Source organism: Trachemys scripta, chromosome 1 (assembly GCF_013100865.1).
Source record: "Trachemys scripta elegans isolate TJP31775 chromosome 1, CAS_Tse_1.0, whole genome shotgun sequence".
Lineage (NCBI taxonomy): Eukaryota > Metazoa > Chordata > Testudines > Emydidae > Trachemys > Trachemys scripta.
The window spans coordinates 86,978,132-87,001,634 of NC_048298.1; the positions used below are offsets into that span (position 1 = coordinate 86,978,132).

Sequence of the window (23,503 nt, forward strand, 5' to 3'; positions counted from 1 at the left end):
TATCATGTGCTACTAATAAGTGTGTGTATGTGCCCCACAAGGGGTTAGGGCACACTCCATAATAGTACAAGCTACTTCCACAGCATTTTTACAGGAGGTACCGATAGTGGGCATATGTAGAGCTGCTCCCTAGAGTTCCAGTCACACATTCATAAAACATTACACACTAATTCAAGCCTCTACTGCGGATCCAGCTGTGGGGACTGAAGTTCTTTGAGCATCTTTACTGACTGCATCCTTGCATCGCCCCCTCCAGTCTGAATATTGCTGATCAGTCATCCACATAGGGACCAGCACTCAAGAAATGGAGGTTACTTATCTGGTAACTGGAAGTCTTTCACGATGTGTGGTCTCTTATCTGTATTCCACTACCTGCACTTCTTCCCCTCTGCTTCAGATCTTATTGGATTTGTGGTAAAAGAAATCATTGGAAAGGCAGACATTGGCCCGCACTGCCCTTACACCCTCGGTCTGGAGCATGAGGATGTCAACTGCACATGTGTGAGTCAATGGGCACTGCTTATTAAGAACTCCAGACTCTGGTACAGGGCATGCATGTGTACCCCCATGTGGAAAACAGGTAGAGACCATATGTCTCCAAGAACTTCCCATTACAGGTAAGTAACCTTCATTCCTGTACAAATGCGAAAACACTTTAAGTGTGAACCACAGCAAAGACAATCATTTTATACCCAGTAGAGACAACCTGAACCACCTAAGAAGTGCCAGAAACTTCAGAGGAGGAAATCATCTGCTATCTTCTCACCAGCTTCAACATCATCACGGCAGAATGTTTGTTTGACTCTTTGGTCAGGAGTGGCATACAACTTCTTTGCATTTTCTTATTATATCCCCTCCATATGAGAACAGTTTATTTCATTTTTGTGAGCTCTGGAATACCATCCCTAAGGTCCTGTAAATCAGAGGTGGGCTATTCCGTCCAATTCCAGAGTCTCCCCAACACCCACCCACCTTCCTCACCCCTTTTAAGGGACCCCTCTCCCAAGAGCACGCTACATCAGAGGTGCAATCACTTCTAAATCTGGAAGCAGTGGCAGAAGTACCTCCGTAATATATGGGAGAGAGAGGTTTTACTCCCATTACTTTGATTTCCAAAAAGGAAGGGGGCTGGTGCCCTATTTTGGTCCTGAGCCAATTGAACACCTTCATTCACAAGCTCTGGTTCTTTGAGTATCATCCCTATGGGTGCTCCACTTCTGGTGTAGGTGCACCCTATGTGCCTTTGATTGGAGATTTTCAGTAGCAATGTCCATTAGGCCTGTGAATGCGCCCTGCCCTATACCACCTTATGCCCCATACTGAGGCTATATAGGGCCAACCGGGTGAATTGCCTTCAGTTCCCTCTCAATCACCTTGACTTGAAATAGAGCATCTAGCCATGCCAGCTTAGCTGTTCATTAAGCTTGCCTTATCATTGTTTAGTTTTATTTCTTTCATTTGGAGGGTTTTTATTTTATTTCCTCATTTTTCCCCTTCCTACCCTCTGGGGAGGAGGCCCCTTTCCTCCATTACAAAGATATGCCAGGATTCAAGCACTGTCTCACTTGCCAGGACACTATCCCTGTCAGTGATGGACGTTCCCATTCTATTCTCTGTCTGGGGGACAAGCACATCCCTTAGTGTAATTTCTGAAAAGCCCTCGAGCAATGCTAGAAAAAATTGAGAGATCAGACTCAAACTACTCACGATGGCATGCTCTTTGTCCTGCCTCTAATCCAGGTCAAGGAATCCTCTGCCCCATCTACCTCGGCATCACATTCACCCAGACCTTCGAAGGAGAAATCCTCAGAAGTTACTGGGGAGGCCACTAAGAAATGGAGTTCCAGCTCTCCTCACAGAGAGACTGCCTCAAAAAGATCTTAGTCTTTGTTTAAACTGTTTCTAAACCCTCTAATACCAAGTTGGATATTCTTGGTGCTTCAGGCTCCTTCAGTACCAATTGTGGCTCTGAGGTCCTCAATTCTTCCAAGAGCCACAGTTGCAAATATGCTTCATTGGCTAAACAATCTTTGGTACTATTTTAGCCTAACCAGCGCAACAAGGAGAAGCTGTCTGCTACTAGCAGGGCAGTACTGACGGACTTTCCTATGCAACCTTTGGTGCCTAGCTGCATGCCCAGTTCAGTACCACAGAAGGCTAAATGGCCTTATACTTCACACTCTTCGAGGTGCTCAGTATCATTGGTACTGACGTCTTGTATGAGGCATTAATTTAAGTAGATCCCTCTTCCAGGTAAGATAATGGAGAAGATACCACAGGACTTTAGGCAATCCATGGATTTGCATGTCTCTGATGAACCAGAGTCTTCTCTCTTAATGGGTACTGAGCTCTGATTGGTACCGAGGAGATCAGTCACTGGAGTTAGATATCTCTCCAGTACTGCTGGATTCTCCACCAATTTCGGAGGTAAGTGGGGCTCCCCCACGGCCCCTTTGGACATTCAGGAAGATCGCTTATCAGACTCCCTTGTCTCTATCCAGGATTCCTCTATCTACCATTACTGGGGCTTCCTCCCTGATAATTACAGGGAGAGAGACTATTTACACGAGGTATGAACACCAATTAGTGACAGCCCAATGCCTTATGGTCCCCCACAGTGGCCATAATGGGACCTTTTGGCTATTCATTTTCAACAGTCTCCGTGAGACCCTACCCTCGGTCATCGGGACATGCAATCTCCTAATCCTTCTGTTCTTCCTCAATTGCAAGAGGAAACATTTGAAGAACAACAGGCCAGAGCAAATAAGGAAACTACTCCACAAAACAACATCTTTTCAGGGCCGAATGAGGCCCTGGATGATTATTTCAAACAATTCCAGGACTTGGTGAAACAGATCCCAGATCTCACTAGAGGAGGTCTGGGAATCCCAAAATAAACTCTTGGGACATTCTGCAAATGTCACCTTCTGTGAGAGTGGCTTTACCCATGAGTGAAGCCCTCTTAGATCCTATCAAAACTATCTCTCATACTCCAGCAACTCATCCATGTGCAGGAGAGATGATAAAAAGTGCTACAGTAACTCCCTCACATAAAGTTGTCCCGGTTAACATTGTTTCGTTGTTACGTTGCTGATCAATTAGAGAACATGCTCGTTTAAAGTTGTGAAATGCTCCCTTGTAATGTCGTTTGGCAGCCGCCTGCTTTGTCCACTGCTTGCAGGAAGAACAGCCCGTTGCAGCTAGCTGGTGCGGGCTTGGAACCGGGGTGGATCGGCAGCCCCCCATCAGCTCCCCGCCCTCCTAAGTTCCCTGTGCAGCAGCTGCCCAGCAGGCTACCAATTGCTGGCAGTTCAGCTGTCCCTCCTCCCACTGCCATGTGCTGCCCTCTGTCTTGGAGCTGCTTCCTGAGCCTCCTGCTTGCTGTGCAGGGGGAGAGGAGGGGAGGAAGGGGGCTAATGTCAGGGTGTCCCCCTGGCAGCAGCTGCGTCTCAGCTTGCTGATTAACTTAACAAGTCAATGTACTTAAGAGTGGGGTCAGCATACTTAAAGGGGAAATGCACATCTCTCTCCACACACACACACATACACGCTCACACACACACACACACACACACACACACATGGTGTGTGTCTCTGTCTGCCGTGCTGTCTCCCCTCCCTCCATTTGTGCTGCCTTGTACAGTGTGAGGCTACATTAACAACGTGTTAACCCTTGAGCGCTCAGCCGACTGCTAGTTCATCATTTAGCAGCAAGGCATTTCCTGGGAAATATCCCACCTTCTTCCTTCACCACCTCAACCAAGCTTCACTATCATCATTGCTGTGTACAGTATTAAATTGTTTGTTTAAAACTTAGTGTGTGTGTAGTCTTTTGTCTGGCAATTTTTTCCCCCCCTGGAACGTAACACCCTCCACCCTTTCCCCAATTAACATTAATTCTTATGGGGAAATTGGATTTGCTTAACATTGTTTCGCTTAAAGTTGCATTTTTCAGGAACATAGCTAGAACGTTAAGTGAGGAGTTATTGTATGTCCTAGCAAAAGACTCCAATTTTTTATTTTCACACCCCACAACCAACTCTTTGGTCAAAGTTGCAAATGAAAGTGGCAGAAAGCCCCACTTTAAATCAACCCTGTATGACAAGGACCAAAAGCTCCTTGACCTTTCTGGCCATAAACCTATTTATCCTCAACCCTGCAATTTAGGACAACAAATTACCAGGTATTAGTGGCAAAGTACAATCACTTCAATTATTCAAAATTTACTTTTTATTGAAAACCTTCTAGCAGAACAGTGGGAGCAGATTCAGGCCATCATAACCGAAGGTCAGATATTGGCTAGAACTTTGTTACAAGCTTTCCTAGATGTGGCTGATACAGCAGCATGCTCTGTCTAGATAGACTTATGTGTAGTGCTGTGGAGAAGCCGGTGGTCATGGTACATGTAGGTACCAGTGACATAAGGAAGGATGGGAGAGAGGTCCTGGAGGCCAAATTTAGGTTGCTAGGTAAAAGATTGAAGTCCAAGACCTCCATGGCAGCATTCTCTGAAATGCTTCGAGTTCCACACCCGGAGCCAGCTAGACAGGCAGAACTGCAGGGTTTCGATGTGTGGATGAGACGACAGTGTAGGGAGGAGGTGTTTAGTTTTATTAGGAACTGGGGAAACTGTTGGGAAAGGGGGAGCCTATACAGGAAGGATAGGCTCCACCTAAACCAAAATGGAACCAGATAGCTGGCACTTACAATTAGAAAGGTCATAGGGCAGTTTTTAAACTAAGGGCTGGGGGAAAGCCGACTGATGCGGCAGAGCACATGGTTCGGACAGACACATCCATTGGGGCGGATCTATTAATGGAGATTCTCTATGTCCTAGTAAGGATGAGAGGATGGAAGATGATAAAATATGGGTAGGATCTGATGAGAAACAGTCAAATGAAAAAGAATCCCATTCAATTACATCATGTAATGGTAGACAGCTAAAAAGTGACAAGTTTTTAAAGTGCGTATGTACAAATGCTAGATGTCTAAATAATAAGATGGTGAACTAGAGTATCTCATATTAAATGAGGATATTGATATAATAGGCATCACAGAAACTTGGTGAAATGAGGATAATCAATGGGACACAGTAATACTAGGGTACAAAATATATCTGAATGACAGAACAGGTCGTGCTGGTGAGGGAGTGGCATTATATGTGAAAGAAAGCATAGAATCAAATGAAGTAAAAATCTTAAATGAACCAAACTGTACCATAGAATCTCTCTGGATAGTAATTCCATGCTTTAATAATAAGAATATAGCAGTAGGGTTATATTACCAAGTACCTGACCAGGATGGTAGTAGTGACTGTGAAATGCTCAGGGAGATTAGAGAGGTTATAAAAATAAAAACTCAATAATAATGGGAGATTTCAGCTATCCCCATATTGACTAGGTACGTCACCTCATGACGGGACATAGAGATAGTTTCTTGACACCTTAAATGACTGCTTCTTGGAGCAGCTTGTCCTGGAACCCACACGAGTGGAGGCAATTCTTGATTTAGTCCTAAGTGGAGCACAGAATCTGGTCTAAGAGGTGAATATAGCTGGAACACTTGGTAATAGTGACTATAATATAATTAAATTTAACATCCCTATGGCGGGGAAAACACCACAGCAGCGCAACACTGAGCATTTAATTTCAGAAAGGGGAACGACACAAAAATGAGGAAGTTAGTTAAACAGAAATTAAAAGATACAGTGCCAAAAGAAATCCCTGCAAGCTGCATGGAAACTTTTTAAAGACAACATAATAGAGGCTCAACTTAAATGTATACCACAAATTAAAAAACATAATAAGGGAACCAAAAAAGTGCCACTGTGGCTAAACAACAAAGATAAAGAAGCAGTGAGAGGCAAAAAGGCATCCTTTAAAAAGTGGAAGTTAAATCCTAGTGAGGAAAATAGAAAGGAGCATAAACTCCGGCAAATGAAGCGTAAAAATATAATTAGGAATCTACTAGGATTCTTTGAGGGGGTCAACAAGCATGTGGACAAGGAGGATCCAGTGGCTGTAGATTTTCAGAAAGCCTTTGACAAAGTCCCTTGCCAAAGGCTTTTAAGTAAAGTAAGTTGTCACGGGATAAGAGGGGAGGCCGTCTCATGGATTGGTAACTGGTTAAAAGATAGGAAACAAAGTGTAGGAATAAATGGTCAGTTTTCAGAATGGAGAGAGGTAAATAGTGGTGTCCCCCAGGGGTCTGTACTTGGACCAATCGATATTCAACATATTCATAAATTCTCTGGAAAAAGGGGTAAACAGTGAGGTGGCAAAATTTGTAGATGATCCAAAACTACTCAAGATACTGAAGTCCCAAGCAGACTGTGAAGAGCTACAACGGATCTCACAAAACTGGGTGACTGGGCAACAAAATGGCAGCTGAAATTCAATGTTGATAAATGCAAAGTAATGCACATTGGAAAAAATCATCCCAATTATGCATATAAAATGATGGGTCTAAATTAGCTGTTACCACTCAAGAAAGAGATCTTGGAGTCATTGTGGATAGTTCTCTGAAAACATCCACTCAATGTGCAGTGGCTGTCAAAAAGGTGAACAGAATGTTGGGAATCATTAAGAAAGGGATTGATAATAAGACAGAAAATATCATAAATCCATGGTATGCCCACATCTTGAATACTATGTGCAGATGTGGTCGCCCCACATCAAAAAAGATATATTGGAATTGGAAAAGGTTCAGAAAAGGTTAACCCAAAATGATCTGGGGTATGGAACAGCTTCCATATGAGGAAAGATTAATAAGATGGTGACTTTTAAGCTTGGAAAGAGACAATGAAGGGGGGGGATATGATAGAGATCTATAAAATCATGACTGGCATGGAGAAAGTAAATAAGGAAGTGTTATTTACTTGTCATAACACAAGAACTAGGGGTCACCAAATGAAATTAATAGGCAGCAGGTTTAAAACAAACATTAAAAAAAAAAAAAAAAAGGAAGTATTTTTTCACACAACACACAGTCAACCTGTGGAACTCCTTGCAGATGTTGCAAAGGCCCAGATACTCCCACTCGGATTTTCCTCAGCCCCAAAATTATTTTTGGAGGTTCTGGCAGTGATTGCTACCTGTCTTCATCAGAAGGCAATAATAGTTTTTCCATACCTTGACAATTGGCTGATCAAGAGCAAGACTTACAGCAAGGTTCTTTCCACAATACAGACAGCCTTGTCACTGTTCCTCAGGCTAGCTATCCAGACATTGATCCCTGTACATAGACTAGAATTCATAGGGGCATCTTTAGATGTGGTAACAACCAGAGCCTGCCTCCCTATAGACAGTTTCACATTTCTATCAAACCTTACCACAAGGATTCAAATAAGCCTGCAGACTTCAGCAAGAAATTGTCTCCAACTTTGGGACATATGTCAGCTTGTTCCTTTGTAACACATTACGCAAGGTTACACCTTTGTTTCTGGGGTGGTTCAGAATGTTTACTCGCCAAATAAACACAGTCTAGACAGACCAATATCAGACCTTTGTCAAGTAAGAGTCTCCCTGTATTGGTGGAAGACCCTCAGTGTCTGTGCAGGTGTCCGCTTTATCCAGCCATCTCCAACCATCACCATAACAACAAATGCATTTTGTTGGCCTGGGGAGCACATCTTGGTGCCAGATACCATTCTGGGACACGTGCCTTAGAAGCTCGTTTCCCATTAACCATCCACAGCTGAGGGCACTCAGGAATGCCTGTCTTCACTTTCTCCCATTAATCAGAGACAAATCTATCAAAATCATGACACACAACATAGCTTTCATGTTTTACATCAGTCGAATAAGGCAAGCGAGATCCCCTTCTCTTTGTGATGAAGCAATAAAGCTATGGCACTGATGGAAAGCCAATCACATTATCATTTCGGCAGTGAAACATCCAAGCATATAAAACACCATGGCCAACACACTCCGCAGATGCTTCTCCCAAGACTGAGTGGGAGTTGGACTCTCAATCACATATTTCTGACCTGGGAGTTTCCAGAAGTGGACCTTTTCACCACCATCACCAACAAGAAAAGAAGACAGTTTTGTGTGAGGGGGGTTGTGTGAGGGGGTTCACTTTCCTCATTCCCTGGAAAAAGACTTCTGTATGCATTTCCCTGACACCTATAATACTAAATAGTGAACAAGATCAAACAAAACAAAGCCAAGGTCATACTAATACTTCCAACACAGCCAAGGCAGGCCTGGTATCCTTACCTGGTTCACCTAGCCATTTATCAGGCAATCAGCCTTCCGTCCATTCCTCATCTCTTCTCTCAAGATGCTGATTGGACTCCTCATCCCATTCTGGGAATTCTTCACCGCAAGGCTTGGCTCCTTGATGGTTCGCAGAAATAGAGACTTCCTGTACTGTGGAGGTACAACAGATGTTTCTGAACAATAGGAAAGAAACCACACGAGGTATTACCTTCCAAAGGGGAAGAGATTCGACCATTGGTGTAACCAGTGGCGTCTTCCATCCATTCATTCTTCCCTCTTGGCTATGCTGGACTACCTTCTGAAATTGAAAAAGACAGGATTATATGTGAGTTCTATCAGTGTCCACTTGGTGACAATAACAACCTTTCATTCTCCAGTTGAGGGTTTCTCAGTGTTTGCTCATCCCGCAATAGTGAGGTTTATCAGGGGGCTGAGGAACCTTTTTGCTAAGGTTAAAGAACCTGCTCCTGTTTGAGATCTGAACTCAGTACTTAAGTGTCTTTTGAGACCTTCCTTTGAGCTGATGGCTACCTGTTCCCTAATTAACCTATCCATGAAGACAGCCTTTTCAGCCAGATGTGATATCTCAAAGAGACTGACAGATTCACCATCCAGATTTACATTCCCTGTACCTCATGACATGGATGCTGCCTGGTTAACAGCAGTAGAGAGCACCTGCTCAGATGAAGTACAGAACATTCTCAACCACACTAGAAAGGACTATACTAGGCTTGCTTATTCTGCCAATTGGAAGATTCTCTTTTTAGGAGCAGCACCACCACTTACCTTGATTTCAAACTCAGCTACCAGATATACTGGATTGCCTTCAATCAATCAAGAACTCTGGGCTATCTGTGAGCTCCCTGAAAGTCTACCTAGCAGTCATTTCAGCTTTCTACTCTTCAGTTCAGGCGTATTTCACATTTTCACACTCTATAGTAGTTAGGTCCTTGAAAGGCCTTGTCAAGCTGTCCTGCAATAACTCAGGAGCGTGAGTACCAACCTCAGGGCGGACTGTTAGGAACCAGCTCGCAAATCCCAAATTGGCTATGCAGTCTATATTTAGATTTCACCAACCAATTATCAGGTGTAAACTCCTCAGGTGCACTGTAACAGCCTAACTATGGAGTCAGAGAGAGTCCCCTTGGGTACTCCAATCTATACTGTCACCTAAGCAAGCCTACCTTTGTGGTAGATAGTCTCTTACACCACAAATCACAGCAATATTCATGTTACTTCCAGACTCAAAGGACCAGTCACTTACCCCAGGACAGTTGCACCTTAAATCTCACACCAAAGACACTTGTAGCGAATCCTATAATAAACTATATATAGATTTATTATTAGGAAAAGGAAATAAGAGTAATTTACAAGATTAAAGCAGGTAAACATACATACATAAATGAGTTGCAATCTTAAGTGTCAAAAGATAATAGAAGCTTCTAAAATAAGCAACCTGTGTATGTCCTTTAGGGCTGAGCAGCTGGGGATCCCATGCTTATGCCTATAAACCTTGCCCCCAGAATCCAATCAGCAATGAGATACAGTTCCTCCTTGTTAAGGGTTTTTATTCCCTTCCCACCGTCTGTTCTAAGCCACAAACTCCGCTGATAAGTCTACCAAATGAACTCCTCCTATCTTTTTGGTAGGGTGAGAGTAAACAACAAAGCTTTTTGTCCTCTTTAACGTTCCACTCTAGTCCGTTGGTGTCAATGGGCCTTCCTTGTTGGGCAGGATATAACATCTTCTGTTGGAGATGAGCATTTCATATTAGTTAATGTCTCTCTCCTGTCTTGTGTTTTACACAGTTACAAAGGTTTACCATGCAAATGCTTAAATATTACCATACAATATGGGTACAGAAATGAGATTAGTGCATGCATCAACTCATAAGCATTCAATAAAGTCTAAATACTACACACATTCTTAGAATTCTAATACCTATTTTAAGAATACTAACACACAGGTGAGCCAGACTGATTCCAGCTATGTATTTGTCAATATTCAGTTGAGGCATGGGGATCTTGGCATGAGTTAACACCTTGTTTGCCAGCATCACAGGTGTTCTGAGAGTATATCCCCAGTCAGAGAATCTCCTCCCCCCCCCACCTTGTTATGTCTACATTGTACTGATGGGTTAATGCAGGGGTCGACAACCTATGGCACGCATGCCGATTTTTTTAATGGCACGCTGCTGCCTGCCGGGGTCCCGCTTGGCTGAGCTGGACCCTGGCAGGCAGCAGTGTGCCATTAAAAATCCTGCCTGACCCAGCCTGTTCTTCCCCGCCTACCGCTCTCTCTGGCGGGGGCAGAGGAAAGAAGCAAGCTTGGTCCTGCCGGCTGCCACTACACAGCAGGCTCCGCCGGCCGCCAAGCTTCCCCCTCCCCCGCCTCTTCCCCCAGCATGCTGCGTGGAGCCCCGCCTCCTCTCCCTCCCTGCCACCGATGGCCCTTGCGAGGGAGGGGAGAAGAGCAGCCCCAGCGCCCTCGCCGCTCAGACCGGTAAGGAGGTGGAGAAGAGGCAGGGGGTAGGAGTGGGGTGTATCCCTCCAGCCCCCTGCCGTGAGCCACTCAGGGCTGGGAGCACCCCCCTGATCCCAGCCCACCCACCCAGCCCTCTGCCCTGACCCCTGCACCCTCTTGCACCCCAGCCCCCTGCATCTCCCCCCACGACCCCATCCCTGATTCCTGCACCCTCCAAACATACACAGCCCCCCCATGCCCTGACTCCTGCACCCCCTCACATGCCCCAGCCCTCTGCCCTGACTCCTGCACTCCCCACACATACCCAGCCCTCCCACACCCCATGCCCTGACTCTTGCACCTCCCACATTGCCACCCCCCACCCTGAGCACCAGGTTGGCAGCGGGCTGAGCGGGGCCGGCGGCTGGGACCCCAGCTGGCAAGGGGCCGGCAGCCAGAATCCCAGACCGGCAGCGGGCTGAGCAGCTCGGCCCACTGCCGGTCTGGGCTCCCGGCCCCGCTCAGCCTGCTGCCAGTCTGGGCTCCCAGCCACCAGCCCGGGGTTCTGGCTGCCAGCCCCTGGTCAGCTGGGGTCCCAGCCGCCGGCCCCACTCAGCCTGCTGCCGGCCTAGGTGAACGGAACCCCAGGCTGGCAGCGAGCTGAGCAGGTCGGCGGCTTAAGATCAGCATTTTAATTTAATTTTAAATGAAGCTTCTTAAACATTTTGAAAACCTTGTTTACTTTACATACAACAGTAGTTTCGTTATATTATGTATAGACTTATAGAGAGACCTTCTTAAAAACATTAAAATGTATTACCAGCACGCAAAGCCTTAAATTATAGTGACTAAATAAAGATTCGGCACACCACTTCTGAAAGGTTGCTGACCCCTGGGTTAATGGATCCACATTTGAGCTATGTGTTCCCTGCTCCAGGTTTACATTAATACAGCCTTTTTAGTAGAAATAACATCTGCCAGAAGCATAGGAGAAACATGAGCTCTAATGGCAGGATCTGCATTCACTGTTTCTCTTAAACATAGAGTAACCTTGAGCCCTCACCCAAAGTTGTTGCTGAAGGTAGTCTCTGATTTCCATCTCAACCAAGTAATATGCCTACTTATTTTCTTTCCAAAGTCACATTCCAATCAAGGGAAACTAAACTTTACACCCCAGGGTGACTTCTTTCTTTCTGAATAGAACTAAGCCATTTAGGATATTCCCTGAGATTATTTGTAGTTTATGGGGATAGGGTGAAAGGTCAAATTATATCAACATGTCTGATTGTATTTCAAGATATATTGCGTTGTGCTATGAAATAGCAAACTTGGGGGAGAGAAGCAGCTCTGTTTGTGTCTCCTTCCCATCTAGCCTTTTCCAGCTGTCTGAGGAGCAGTTTCATAAAAAATACTTACTTAGCCTTCCTAAAGGGTCAGTCCTCTGGCATTCTGATTGGCTGGCCCAAAGTATTGACTACTCAGGGTCCTGATTGTACCTCTTCTCTCCCCGTGCTGTCTTTATAGGTTTGACAGTGCGAATGCCTCAAACGACTGCCTATGTTGTGAACAACGGGCTAACCCTTGGATCTGGAGGCCCTCAACTCACGGTGCATCACCGGCCACCACAGGTGCATGCTGTAAGTACAGTTATCCATTGCTTCAAAGTGCCACCACATTTGTGTCACTATTGACAGGTTTGTCTCAAGATAAAGGGTTTTCAAAATATTTCATAATGTGGACCACATGTTACTCGAGGCCTTGTGGACTCCTCACATTTCATTCACAAAGCTGCCACAACTAGAGCAATTGCTTACATGGAAAAGAAATCCTAGGATTTACTGTGATTTAGCAGCATGAAACAAGGAGAGTTAGACCCATGTGACCTGCCAGCTTACCATCAGCAAGTGTGCCACAAAGCCCCAGTGGCCTACATAGCAGTTTAAGAATTGCTGCACTTTAATACTAGACGTGTGCCAGGGCCCTCCTGGGATCAGGGTGTGCTGAGAAAATGTGCTAGGTCAAAGAGCTCAAGTCTTCAAGGGGTGAAGGAATACGGTCTGTGATCTCAGCTGCAAATAGGGATAGCTACAATGGAAATCACGGACAATTTCTCAAAATAATAAACATTCCTCTGCACTGTTCTGCCTGCGAGTCATTTCTTGTGCCAAAGATGATCACCTGGGGATGAGAGGGCTCTGGCTCCTGCAGTTTCTCAGCACAGTTATTAGCGGTGTTTGTGTCTGGGTGCAGGGTGCTAAGTGACGATTGTTCTTATCTTACCCTTATGCTGTTGGTGGTTGTTGTATATGGACACAATGTGATCCACTCCTTACTCAGGGCTGTTTTGAAAATAACAGGGTCAGCACCGGTTTTGGTTTTCCATTCTTTGTAATGCTGAATTTAACCCCTTCTGAGTGATTTGTCTTTTCCATAATAGCTGACGCTGGGTCAGATTGACTGCTTGGGATAAGTCGGGGACAGCTCCATTAAAATAAATGGAACTGTGTCAGTTTACATCAGCAGAGAGCCTGGGCCACTGGGTTTATTTTTTATCATTTTATTGTTTAGTAGAGTTGGAATCAAACATGTCTTGTTACACATCAGCATCACCTCTGTCCATGGATTTCTGGGAATAGCAGCTGTTAATGATATCCCTCCACACGAGTCTGATTGCCAGGCTCGAACTCCAGACACCATTCAACTTCAAACACTCCCTGCTCAAAATTTATTAAAAGAAATCAAACAAAAACTGTATAGCAAATTGAAAGTGCATAAAAACTAGCCCAGTGTGAAATTTCACACTGTAAGGTTTGTGATATGTAGTGTGTGGCAGGACTCTATAGTCCAGTTCTGAACTCATCTTAATTAACTCCATAATGTGGCCAGAAATGTATGTATATTTGTTCTCTCTCTCTCTCTCTCTCTCTCTCTCTCTCTCTCTCTCTCTCTCTCTCTCTCTCACACACACACACACACACACACTCTCTCTCTCTCTCTCTCTCTCTCTCTCTCTCTCTCTCTCTCACTCTCACTCACTCACTCACTCACTCACTCACTCCCAGTGAAAACAGGTCTGTAGTTTTATTTGGAAACCTTCCCTGCTGTTGGGAACTCAAGCTGCCTTGAGTGAGACCATTAAACTCACCCATCTTACCCCAGGGAGAAAGGCAATGGGTAAATAAAAGGGTAATTCTCAGATACCTTTTTTTGGAACAGTCACTGGTTTGAACTTCAAATACAGCTCCATTGGTAAGAGAGGGCCTTGTGTTCAGATCCTCCCAGGTCTTACCTGCCTTGAAACACGAGACCTTCAAGCTCTTCTGGTTTGAGAGTTATTAGCTGATCCAATGCCTGTTGAAGTCAATAGGTGCCTTTCTATTGACTTCAATTGGTGTGTTGGGTCAGGCCTTCAGAATGCATCTGTGTTGGAAGCAGTGATGTGTGCATCCTTCTGCCCTCATTACAGACTGTGACCTTTTCTCTTATCCCTTGTATGTCCCTTAGGAGCCGCCACGTCCTGTGCACCCAGCACCACTGCCAGAGGCCCCACAACCACCACGCCTGCCCCCTGAAGCTGCCAGCACCTCCCTGCCTCAGAAGCCACAGCTGAAGCTGGCACGAGTGCAGAGCCAGAATGGTATTGTACTGTCATGGAGTGTCATGGAAGTGGACCGGAGCTGTGCCAGCGTGGACAGTTACCATCTGTATGCTTACCATGAAGACCCGAGTGCCACCATGCCTTCCCAGTGGAAGAAGATTGGGGAGGTAAAGGCCCTCCCGCTGCCTATGGCATGCACTCTCACGCAGTTTGTATCTGGCAGCAAATATTACTTTGCAGTTCGGGCTAAGGATATTTATGGACGCTTTGGACCTTTCTGTGACCCTCAGTCCACAGATGTGATCTCTTCCCAGAGCAGTTAAACCAGAGACCTTTGGAGCCATTAAAACTTTCCCACTATCAAGAGTGACTCCAGTTTGGGATTTTCATTCCATACATGAAATTCACTGTTCAATTCACTCTCTTTAGGATTATTTTGGACAGCCCTGTGTGATACACTACATCTATTGAGAACCCAAAGCAAAATTTAATTCTCAGCCTGCAGCAAGAGAACTTATTTTTCTGGACAGCTCAAGCCTTGGGAATTTGAAATCTAAATGTTCCTCTTCCCCTATGGCTGCTTCTTTCAGAGATACCTACCCTTTATCCAAGGGGATTCTGGACAGCTGGGATTCTGCTTCAGACTGGGAACAGGATCATACATTGCACAGTTTGCCCAAAGCAAACACAACTCGTCTATGACGTGCTGAACAGTTACAATGGCGCTAACATGAGGACAGGAACAGACTCACTTGCTCCCTACAACTCAGTAAGAAGGTTGTGAGGGGAAAGGATTCTGGGTCTGACTTCTTTTGAACTGGAAGCTTGAGTAGTTTGGTTTCATCTTATAAACAAATCCACTCTCCAGAGGGAAAGAAATCTTGAGTCTGTCCAATGCAGGAGGGGTGTGCATAAATCTGGAGGTGGTGCAAGAAAACCCCCACTACTCTCCACTCCCCACCTCCCGGTTAGAATCTGGGAGTATTATCAAATCAGGTCTGAAACTGGTTTGTAGAGACTTCATTCACATTTTCTCTTTGTAGCTCAGATAATTCTCTGCCCCCTCCTCATACTTCCAGCCCTGTTTTTTTAAATTTATTTTGTGCCTTAAAGAGTAATTTCAGAAATAAATGTAGCCAGATCTCTGTTGTGTTGGTTAGGTGTGGTATTTTTTTTTTCTTCACCCTTTTAGCCTCCTGTTGCTGCTCCTCTTCCTGGCCCCAATACAATTGCTCCATTCTGACAGACCCCAGAAAGTGTAGCACTGGTATCTCTGGGTTCATTCGCACCTGTGATATCATTCAACGCAACACAGTTCTTGAGTGGCTGGTTTTATCCCGTGAAGATGGTTAGTAAGTTATACAGACAGTATTCTGCATCAGCACCCTTCCCTGTTCTCCTGGGAAGGCTGAATGCTAGATTGGCCAAAGGAAATCTGTGTGGCACTGAAAGTCTTCCATTTCATCCCACGTGCTTTGGATACTGTATTAATACAAAAAGGTATCAAGATAATGTTGGTTCCCCATCCCCATCTCTTCTCCCAGCCCCTAGTCTGTCTCCACTGGATAAACAACCAAATCCAGAACACAGTTTTGAAAAACTTATTTCATCCATTGGCCCAAAAGTTGTAGAGCAATTGCAGACTTGAATAGGGCCTTTCACGATGCTTATGAATGGAGTCAAAAGGAAAGCTGCTTTTCCACCAGGCATTTGTTGTGGCTTGATTTGAACAGACCCATAGATCTACACACACATGTGGCAGATAAGATTCTATCTTGCCATCTTGCAGAAGAATAAAGCTGGTTTGTCGTCTTTCCTGCCCAGTAGAGTCAAACAACTTCCTGGGCAGGGAAAGGAGCCGTCCGTTACTCATTTCACTGGGTAAGGATAGCCCAGTCACAGTAGAAGCCTTTTTGCTCTCTTGTCTCTTGAAACTACTGGATTTTAAACTATAAAATGAGGTTGGAAAGTCTAAATGCCAGAACATGCTCATAAAATGTGTTTTGGGAGTGTGGGTTCTTTATTTTGTTCTTATAAAGAACTTGTGTCGGTAAAATAACACTGTATTGTAAAGCCCCCTATAGGGACCCCCATCCTTTTGTATGTAACATTTATGCTCTCGCATGCCCATCACTTCTTCCTGTTGCTGGGATTTTCATTCCTTTCAGATGAACAAGAAGCATTCTCTCTTGTGGAATTTCTGTTTTATCTTTCATGTTAGCAGCTGTAGTCAGGAATATCACTGATCTCAGTGAATAAATGTTTAGGAATTCAAGTATCCCAAGAGAAGGTTCACACCTGTTCATTTTTTCCACAGTATTTAACCCTCCACTGAATAACAGCCACCTCCATTTCCCTGGTGCGAATAATCAATAATGCTTTGACATTTTCTGGATTTTAACCACTGTTCTGTCTGCCACCTTCAAGGATAAGACCTGCTTAATTGTATGTTTTAGGCTATTTATATAAAGTTGGATCTTAATGCGCCAACTGTCTTTTTACAGTGACTATCTTAGGGCCATTTAGACATATTTAGTTCTCCTTAGACTACTTTTAATAAGCTGTCTGGAGCAGTACCAAAGGAAGATGGAGGACATTTCAGTGCAAAGAGAGAGTGTAGTTTAAAACGGGGCAGGAGAGGACCCACACCCTAGGATGGATGCTGCTTGTTTAACATCCTCTCCATTGTGACTCCAGTCCACACCATTCACATGTGAGCATGTCTGTAATATGTGTTTTGCCCTCATTCAGTTCTTGACTGTTATGGGCCCTGTCTTGCTGGACAGAGGTCCCCTTGGCTGACTTTCCATTCCTTTCATCTGATGGAAATGGTGGTTATCAGGAATGTCCTAGCATTGTGTTTGTTGGAGATTTTGTGCAACCTGTTTTTAGCTGGACTGGGTGCTTAAACAAAGGAAGACGGAAATGCAGCCAAGAATAATTCTTTAAATCTCAAGCTGATTTAGTGGCCCTGAAGGGAACTGTGGGAAGCAGCAGAACTGGGTGAATTGGCTTTAGATGTGGTTCTAGTCTGAAAAGTGACTGTAATAAGTGACCTGCTCAGCAGATCTGCTCCCAGTATGTGTAGTAGTCATTGATGTGTTTTAGCCATATGGGCGACTAAAAAGTTTCCGCTTGTTCTGTGGAGTCAACACAACTGTGGGAGAATGATTCTGCTTCACCCAAAGAGATGTTAATAAATTGCAACTGCTGAAACTTTAATTGGTGGTGACAATGTGTTAATCAGCAGGACCATAGTTTGACGTGGAAGCCTCCAAACGTAGTCAGGTATCAAAGTTAGCTGATCTGGAAATCAGAGACAGTAAATAGGAGACCTCATTATGCCATTTTACAGTGTCACTTTCAGAATAGAATTGCTCTCTGCAATGGGCATTATCTCTGTTATGTTAGCCAATAGGAGCTGTGCAGAGCTCCTCGGCTGGAAGTCATGCTGTGGCCCCCTACATTACCCTGTTGTGGCTACTTGTGTTTCTTTTTTGTTCGCCCATAGAAGCAATAAAACTGTTTTAAAACTTCTGCTTGTAACAGACATTCTGGAATAACTGGTTACACTGCAAAATACCTTCTTTCAGAGTATTACAAAAAATAGTTGCTGGACTGCTTAGTACAGGACTGTAAATGAAGTGCGTTTTTAGGATGGAGCTCTCTGTGGAAGTGTTTGTCCCAGTTAGGATTGTTGGAAGCCTCAACACTTGTTTTTAAATGTACTAAAATATCTAAGTGACATTAAAGGGCGGGGCTGTTTTTAATCTCTGTTTTGCACTTTGTCAGAGTTTCTTTTCCCCCCTGCCATGTTCTCAGTACTATAGTGTATGGCTGCTCCTTGCTTACAGTTTTTGCTCTTGCCACTGTGTATATAACAATACAAAGATGGAGCTTGTTCTCCAAGTTTTAAGAAATACAGTACTGTATCTTTTTAGCTCTGTTTTTCCCACCTTCATTTCTGACGTGTTCTTTTCTTGTATGTAGTTCTTGGGATCTGATTTCCAGGTTACGAGTAGTGTAATTTAATTCAATTTCTGGTTGGGAGAGAAATGAGATTGGTTTCCTTTCTGTACACAAGTGGGGTGCTGTTGGCAAAATGCTGTTAATTTCCATTGAATTTCCCTCTGCCACAGCCCCACTGACCTGCCTGTCCCCCACTTCTTTTCTCAGCTTATGTTGAGAAGCTTTATCAAATTCAGGCAACTAAGACTTAAAACGTGTTGATTTGTAACCTACAGGCACAATGTGTGTCTGTGCATCATTGTACCTGCACTAGCAGCCTGTGGAAATTGCAGGGTACAATAGCTGTACAATTCTCTTTATGCCTGTAGTCAAGCATGTGTTAAATATTTAAATGCTCTGATCAGCTTCCCCTGAGTAGCAATTGATATTAAAAACCTGCTACACCAAACTATTTACGCCACCATCCATGTCTGAGTGAGTTTTAGAGATTATCTAGCACTAGCAGTGAGATAGTTGCCCATCCTGACTTGAATTTTTAGCATGGGGTGGGAAGGTGGCAATACCTGTGCTGTCTTCACCTTTACACACAAAGGGCCTGATCCTGCATCCTTTGAAAACAATAGCAAAACCTTCATGGGGAGCAAGATTGAGCCCAATAATTCTAGAATTGCAAGGATCTGAGCACAGTACCATACTGCAACAAACCTGGTCAGTTCTCTTATGCGGTTTGCCTAAAGTGTCTAATGAACCAGAAATCATATTACATGAAAGGACAGGCCAAAACGACATCATTTTGTTCTTGTTCCCTGAAGAGCAGCGTCCCAGTATTACAGTACGGCAAACACTGTATAAAACTAAGCTGTGATTCTGCCTTCTTACAAACTTTGTAGTATTTTCATTTAGTCAACAACAAAATCTATCCAGATTTTTAAAATAAAGGCTTGATATATTAAATATATATTTTTTTAATTTGGCTTTTCTTTTTGGGTAGGGGTGGGCACCAAGTACAAAAGTATTGGCAGTTCAGCGGCGTTCAAGCTAGGCTGCTAGTCTAACCAGTCCTGCAACCAAGATCCCCTTCAACCAGCTTCTGGTGGGGAGCATGAAACATAGGAATAGATGGAGAATGCAAATGAATTATTTTTTTTTATTTTTTCCTCTTCAGATCTAATCAATCTATTAAAACTGATTGTTTCTCATTTTATTGTGCAGCCTGAGCATTCTTTTTTTAAAAAAATATTTAAAGAGCCGTCTGGATTTAATGGGTTATATCTGTAAATAAGGTAACTGCGTAGGCATCTGGGGGTCTAGTTTGGCTTTAGTAATTTATCAGCCATTAAAATACACACATGTACAATATCCTTTGTAGGAGACTCACAACATGATTTTTCTTTCGCAGCTGAACATGTAAATAAAGATAATGTAGGACCTATCTAATGTCCAATTTAAACTGGGCACTTGCAAGCTCTCCCCATTTTTTGTATGTATTGTAGATTAGTGTGTGTATAAGTGTTAACTGTAATGGGGTTTTGTCCAAAAAGCCTGAAATTTATACTTTGAAATAAACTACTGGGTTTTTAACACTGTGAGTCATCTGTGGTTGGTTCTGCTCATCCCAGGAGAGTCCTGTCTATTCTCAAAGGGCAAGGTGTGCCTCTTTTCCCACTGAAGATGCAGTTGGCGAGGGGGGGGAGAAGGGGGGAATGTCTGGGGTAAGCACCAAGAATTCAGATTTTTAAACCCTATCACCACTTTCTTCAAATTGTTGGATAGCAGAGGTTGGGCTCTGAAATTCTTCTGGGATCGCTAACAGGGTCATTTTCCCAGCCTTCTCAAAAGGTTTGCTCCAGCATCTATTCTCTTCTGCAGTTCCAGGCTCCTACAGCACTTCACAACAGCAAAGAGAACCCGATTTGGAGACTAGGAACCAGGACACTGACATTTAACCCCCCACCTTCCCAACACACACACACACACACACACGTATGCTTTTTTAACTTCATAAGAATGGCCAGACTGGGTTAGGCCAAAGGTCTATCTAGCCCAGTATCCTGTCTTCCAACAGTGGCCAATGCCAGGTGCTTCAGAGGGAACGAACAGAACAGGGCAATGATCAAGTGATCCATCCCCTGTTGCCCATTCCCAGCTTCTGGCAAACTTCAGCCTAAAGGATTAGAGCCTTGAACATGCAAAGACTTACTGATCTGCTTAACTTTACACATTTGTAAGTGGTCTTGTTCCAGTCAGTGGGGCTATTCATAGTGTGTAATGTTAAGTACTTTCATAAGTCTTTGCAGGAGCAGGACCTAGGAAGACCGAAGTACTAAGTGCAGGGATGGGGAAAAGTGTCCTGCAGAAGTACAGTCGTACCTCACTGTTCAAAGAGTTAGGTTTGTCTAGAACCTGAACTTTAACACCTCATGTGAATTAGACTCACAAGCTGCTTATAAAAAGTAGTTACTACAAGGCAGCAGCATGGACAGGGAAATAAGCCTTTCCAGTCTGCTGCTGAACAGCTGTGGGACCTTGGGCAAGTCATTTATCCTTTCAGTTCCCCCAGCTCTAGTTTCAAATAGGAATTCTGAACCTGGCTCCCAACTGCAGTGCAAGGATTAATGTTGGGTAGAGCATTTTGAAGATGCACAACCCTAACTGCTAAGTATTGCTATTACTGCTACAGCAATGACAGTGAAAGCTGGCTCAAGCCACCAACCAAAGGACCAGAAAAAATTGCCAGCTAAGTATAGAGAGTGATTAACTCAAGGCTGAATAAAAATGTATCTGAAACCACAAAGGGCTTCTTTAAAAATGGTCATTAAAGATGACAATCTGCTTGTGCCAAGTGGTACAGAGCACAGGTTTTACTGCATCCTGAAGGGGAGTACATAGCTGTCTGGGACAGCATGATACATTTGAAGCCTAAGCTCCTCCGCTTTCTTCTCCAAGCATAAACGAAGGGATCAGTTCATTCAGTGTTGCCTTGCATCTTGTGTAGTCCTTTCCCTAGTGCAAAGTGAATGCAAAACAACCCTGCTGAGCCAGCACCATTTTACACACACTTTGCACTGGTGTAAATGGAGGCATGAGGTGCAGGCAAGTGTGACTCAGGCTGTAGTTGCAGAATACCCTTCATGACTCAGTGCCCTGGCCTGGAGGGGTGGTATAATTTCATAAGAGCCCCCAGGGGAGAACGTTATTCGGGCCCAGTTAAGCACTCGAAGTCAGGAAAGGGCAGGGCTGGGATGATCTCATTCTTGCAGCAAGCGTGGCCTGGACCCTGCACCTAATTTGCAGGGGGAGAGGGAACAGCTCTGGAGAATGCAGTTGCAATTGGTATTCCCAAAATAAGAGATGTTTTCTTGCTAGCAGTTACTTATTGAAATAATAATTTGTATTACAGCAGCACCTAAAGAACAGCAGAAGGGTGGGGGTTTTTTTTAAGCTCCCTTTTCTTGGAAAGACCTTTTAGTCCCCCTTCAGGCCAAGCCAAAGCCAGGAGAAGTTTGAGGAATTGAAACAGAGGCATTAACAGTGGGAACGTGGCCAAAACCTGGGCTATAACTGCCACATTTCTAAGGGCTAATCTACACCTAGAACGTAGGTCAGGGGTTCTCAAACTTTTGTCCAGGTGACCCCTTTCACATAGCAAGCCTCTGAGTGTGCCCTCCCCAATATAAATTAAAACACTTTTTAATATATTTAACGCCATTATAAATGCTAGAGGTGATGTGGGGTTTGGGGTGGTGGCTGACAGCTTGTGACCCCCCCCCCATGTAATAACCTCACGACCCCAAGTTTGAGACCCCTGACATAGGTCAACATACTATGGTAATCAGGGGGTGTGAAAAATCCACACACCTGAGCACTGTTGCTATGCCAACCTACCTCCTGGCATAGCCATAGCTAGGTCAACAATAGACTGCTTCTGTCAACCTACTTAATATTGCTTGGGGAAGTGGAGTTCCCACAGTGACACAAACCATGGCTGTAGGAACACTGCCATCCTTAGCAACAGTGGCTAGGGACCTTTATTCTGCAAGTCTAGCTGCATTTACAGTAGGGGTTAGTCAGCATAGCTTCAGAGCTCAGGGGTGTGGATTTTTCACCTCTAGCTATGTTGACCAAAGTTTTAAGTGTCAGCTAGGCTGTAATATAGACATGCCCTAAGGCAGTGGTTCTCAAACTTTTTTTTCCACGGACCACTTGAAAACTGCTGAGGATCTTGGCAGATCACTTAATGATCTTTCCAAATGTTGTTTGTACCACTAGCTAAGTATTGTAAAGCGCTTTGGAAAAAAGCGCTATATAAAAAAAAATTAACTTTTTTCATTCTACAAATAAAAGCACACAACTCATATTTTAATATCAGTAATATCCTTTCTAATGCGATGGATGTGCCCTCTCTCGCCCACCGCAGCAGCCCCCGAGCTGGATGCTCTGGGCATAGTTCAGTGCAGTCTTTACTCCCTGGGCCTACAAAGCTGCTTTTTCAAAGGACTTGCAGTCTGAAAACTTCATCCCTTAACTACTCACCTTTCATTTGATGAATCTGCCATTCTGGAATGGCGGGGCGATGACCACTTTACCTGGGAAGACTGGTATTGGCTACAGTGGCGGTCTCAAACTTCATTGCACCATGCCCCTCTTCTGACAACAAAAATCACTACACAACCCCAGGAGGGGGAGTGAAGCGTGAACCCACCTGAGTCCTGCCACCCTGGGCTTCGGCAAGTCTAATGCCAGCCCTGGCAACCGCATTAAAATGGGGTCACAACCCACTTTGGCGTCCCGACCCACAGTTTGAGGACCATTGGGCTAGCCTGTGTTCTAAGAGGCACTGCAGCAGAGAAGTGGTGCAGGTAAAAGAGCTTGCTGAAGGGAGCACAGATGCTGGCAACAGCAGGTGAGGCCAAGCTGCACAGGAGCCTCGTGACACTCTAGGGTAGGGGTCTTTAAAGGCAGTGGTAAAAGACAAACAATAGCATAAAAACAGGTTTCAGAATAGCAGCCGTGTTAGTCTGTATCCGTAAAAAGAACAGGAGTACTTGTGGCACCTTAGAGACTAACACATTTATTAGAGCGTAAGCTTTCGTGGACTACAGCCCACTTCTTCGGATGCATATGCATCCAAAGAAGTGGGCTGTAGTCCACGAAAGCTTATGCTCTAATAAATTTGTTAGTCTCTAAGGTGCCACAAGTACTCCTGTTCTTCTTTTTGCGGATACAGACTAACACGGCTGTTACTCTGAAA

At 44.4% G+C, this 23,503-nt stretch overlaps 1 protein-coding gene across 2 annotated transcripts in view; it reads left to right on the forward strand.

The window, feature by feature from the left end:
* Nucleotides 1-19,841, forward strand: part of ATF7IP (activating transcription factor 7 interacting protein) — a 168,919-nt gene extending 149,078 nt beyond the window's left edge. For both annotated transcript variants that reach the window (XM_034774714.1, XM_034774721.1), the window contains exons 13-14: nucleotides 12,210-12,322; nucleotides 14,190-19,841. In XM_034774714.1, the coding sequence (XP_034630605.1) occupies nucleotides 12,210-12,322; nucleotides 14,190-14,606 (530 nt within the window). In that variant the 3' untranslated portion in view covers nucleotides 14,607-19,841. The remainder of the gene's footprint in view (nucleotides 1-12,209; nucleotides 12,323-14,189) is intronic.
* The last annotated feature ends 3,662 nt before the right edge of the window (nucleotides 19,842-23,503 follow it).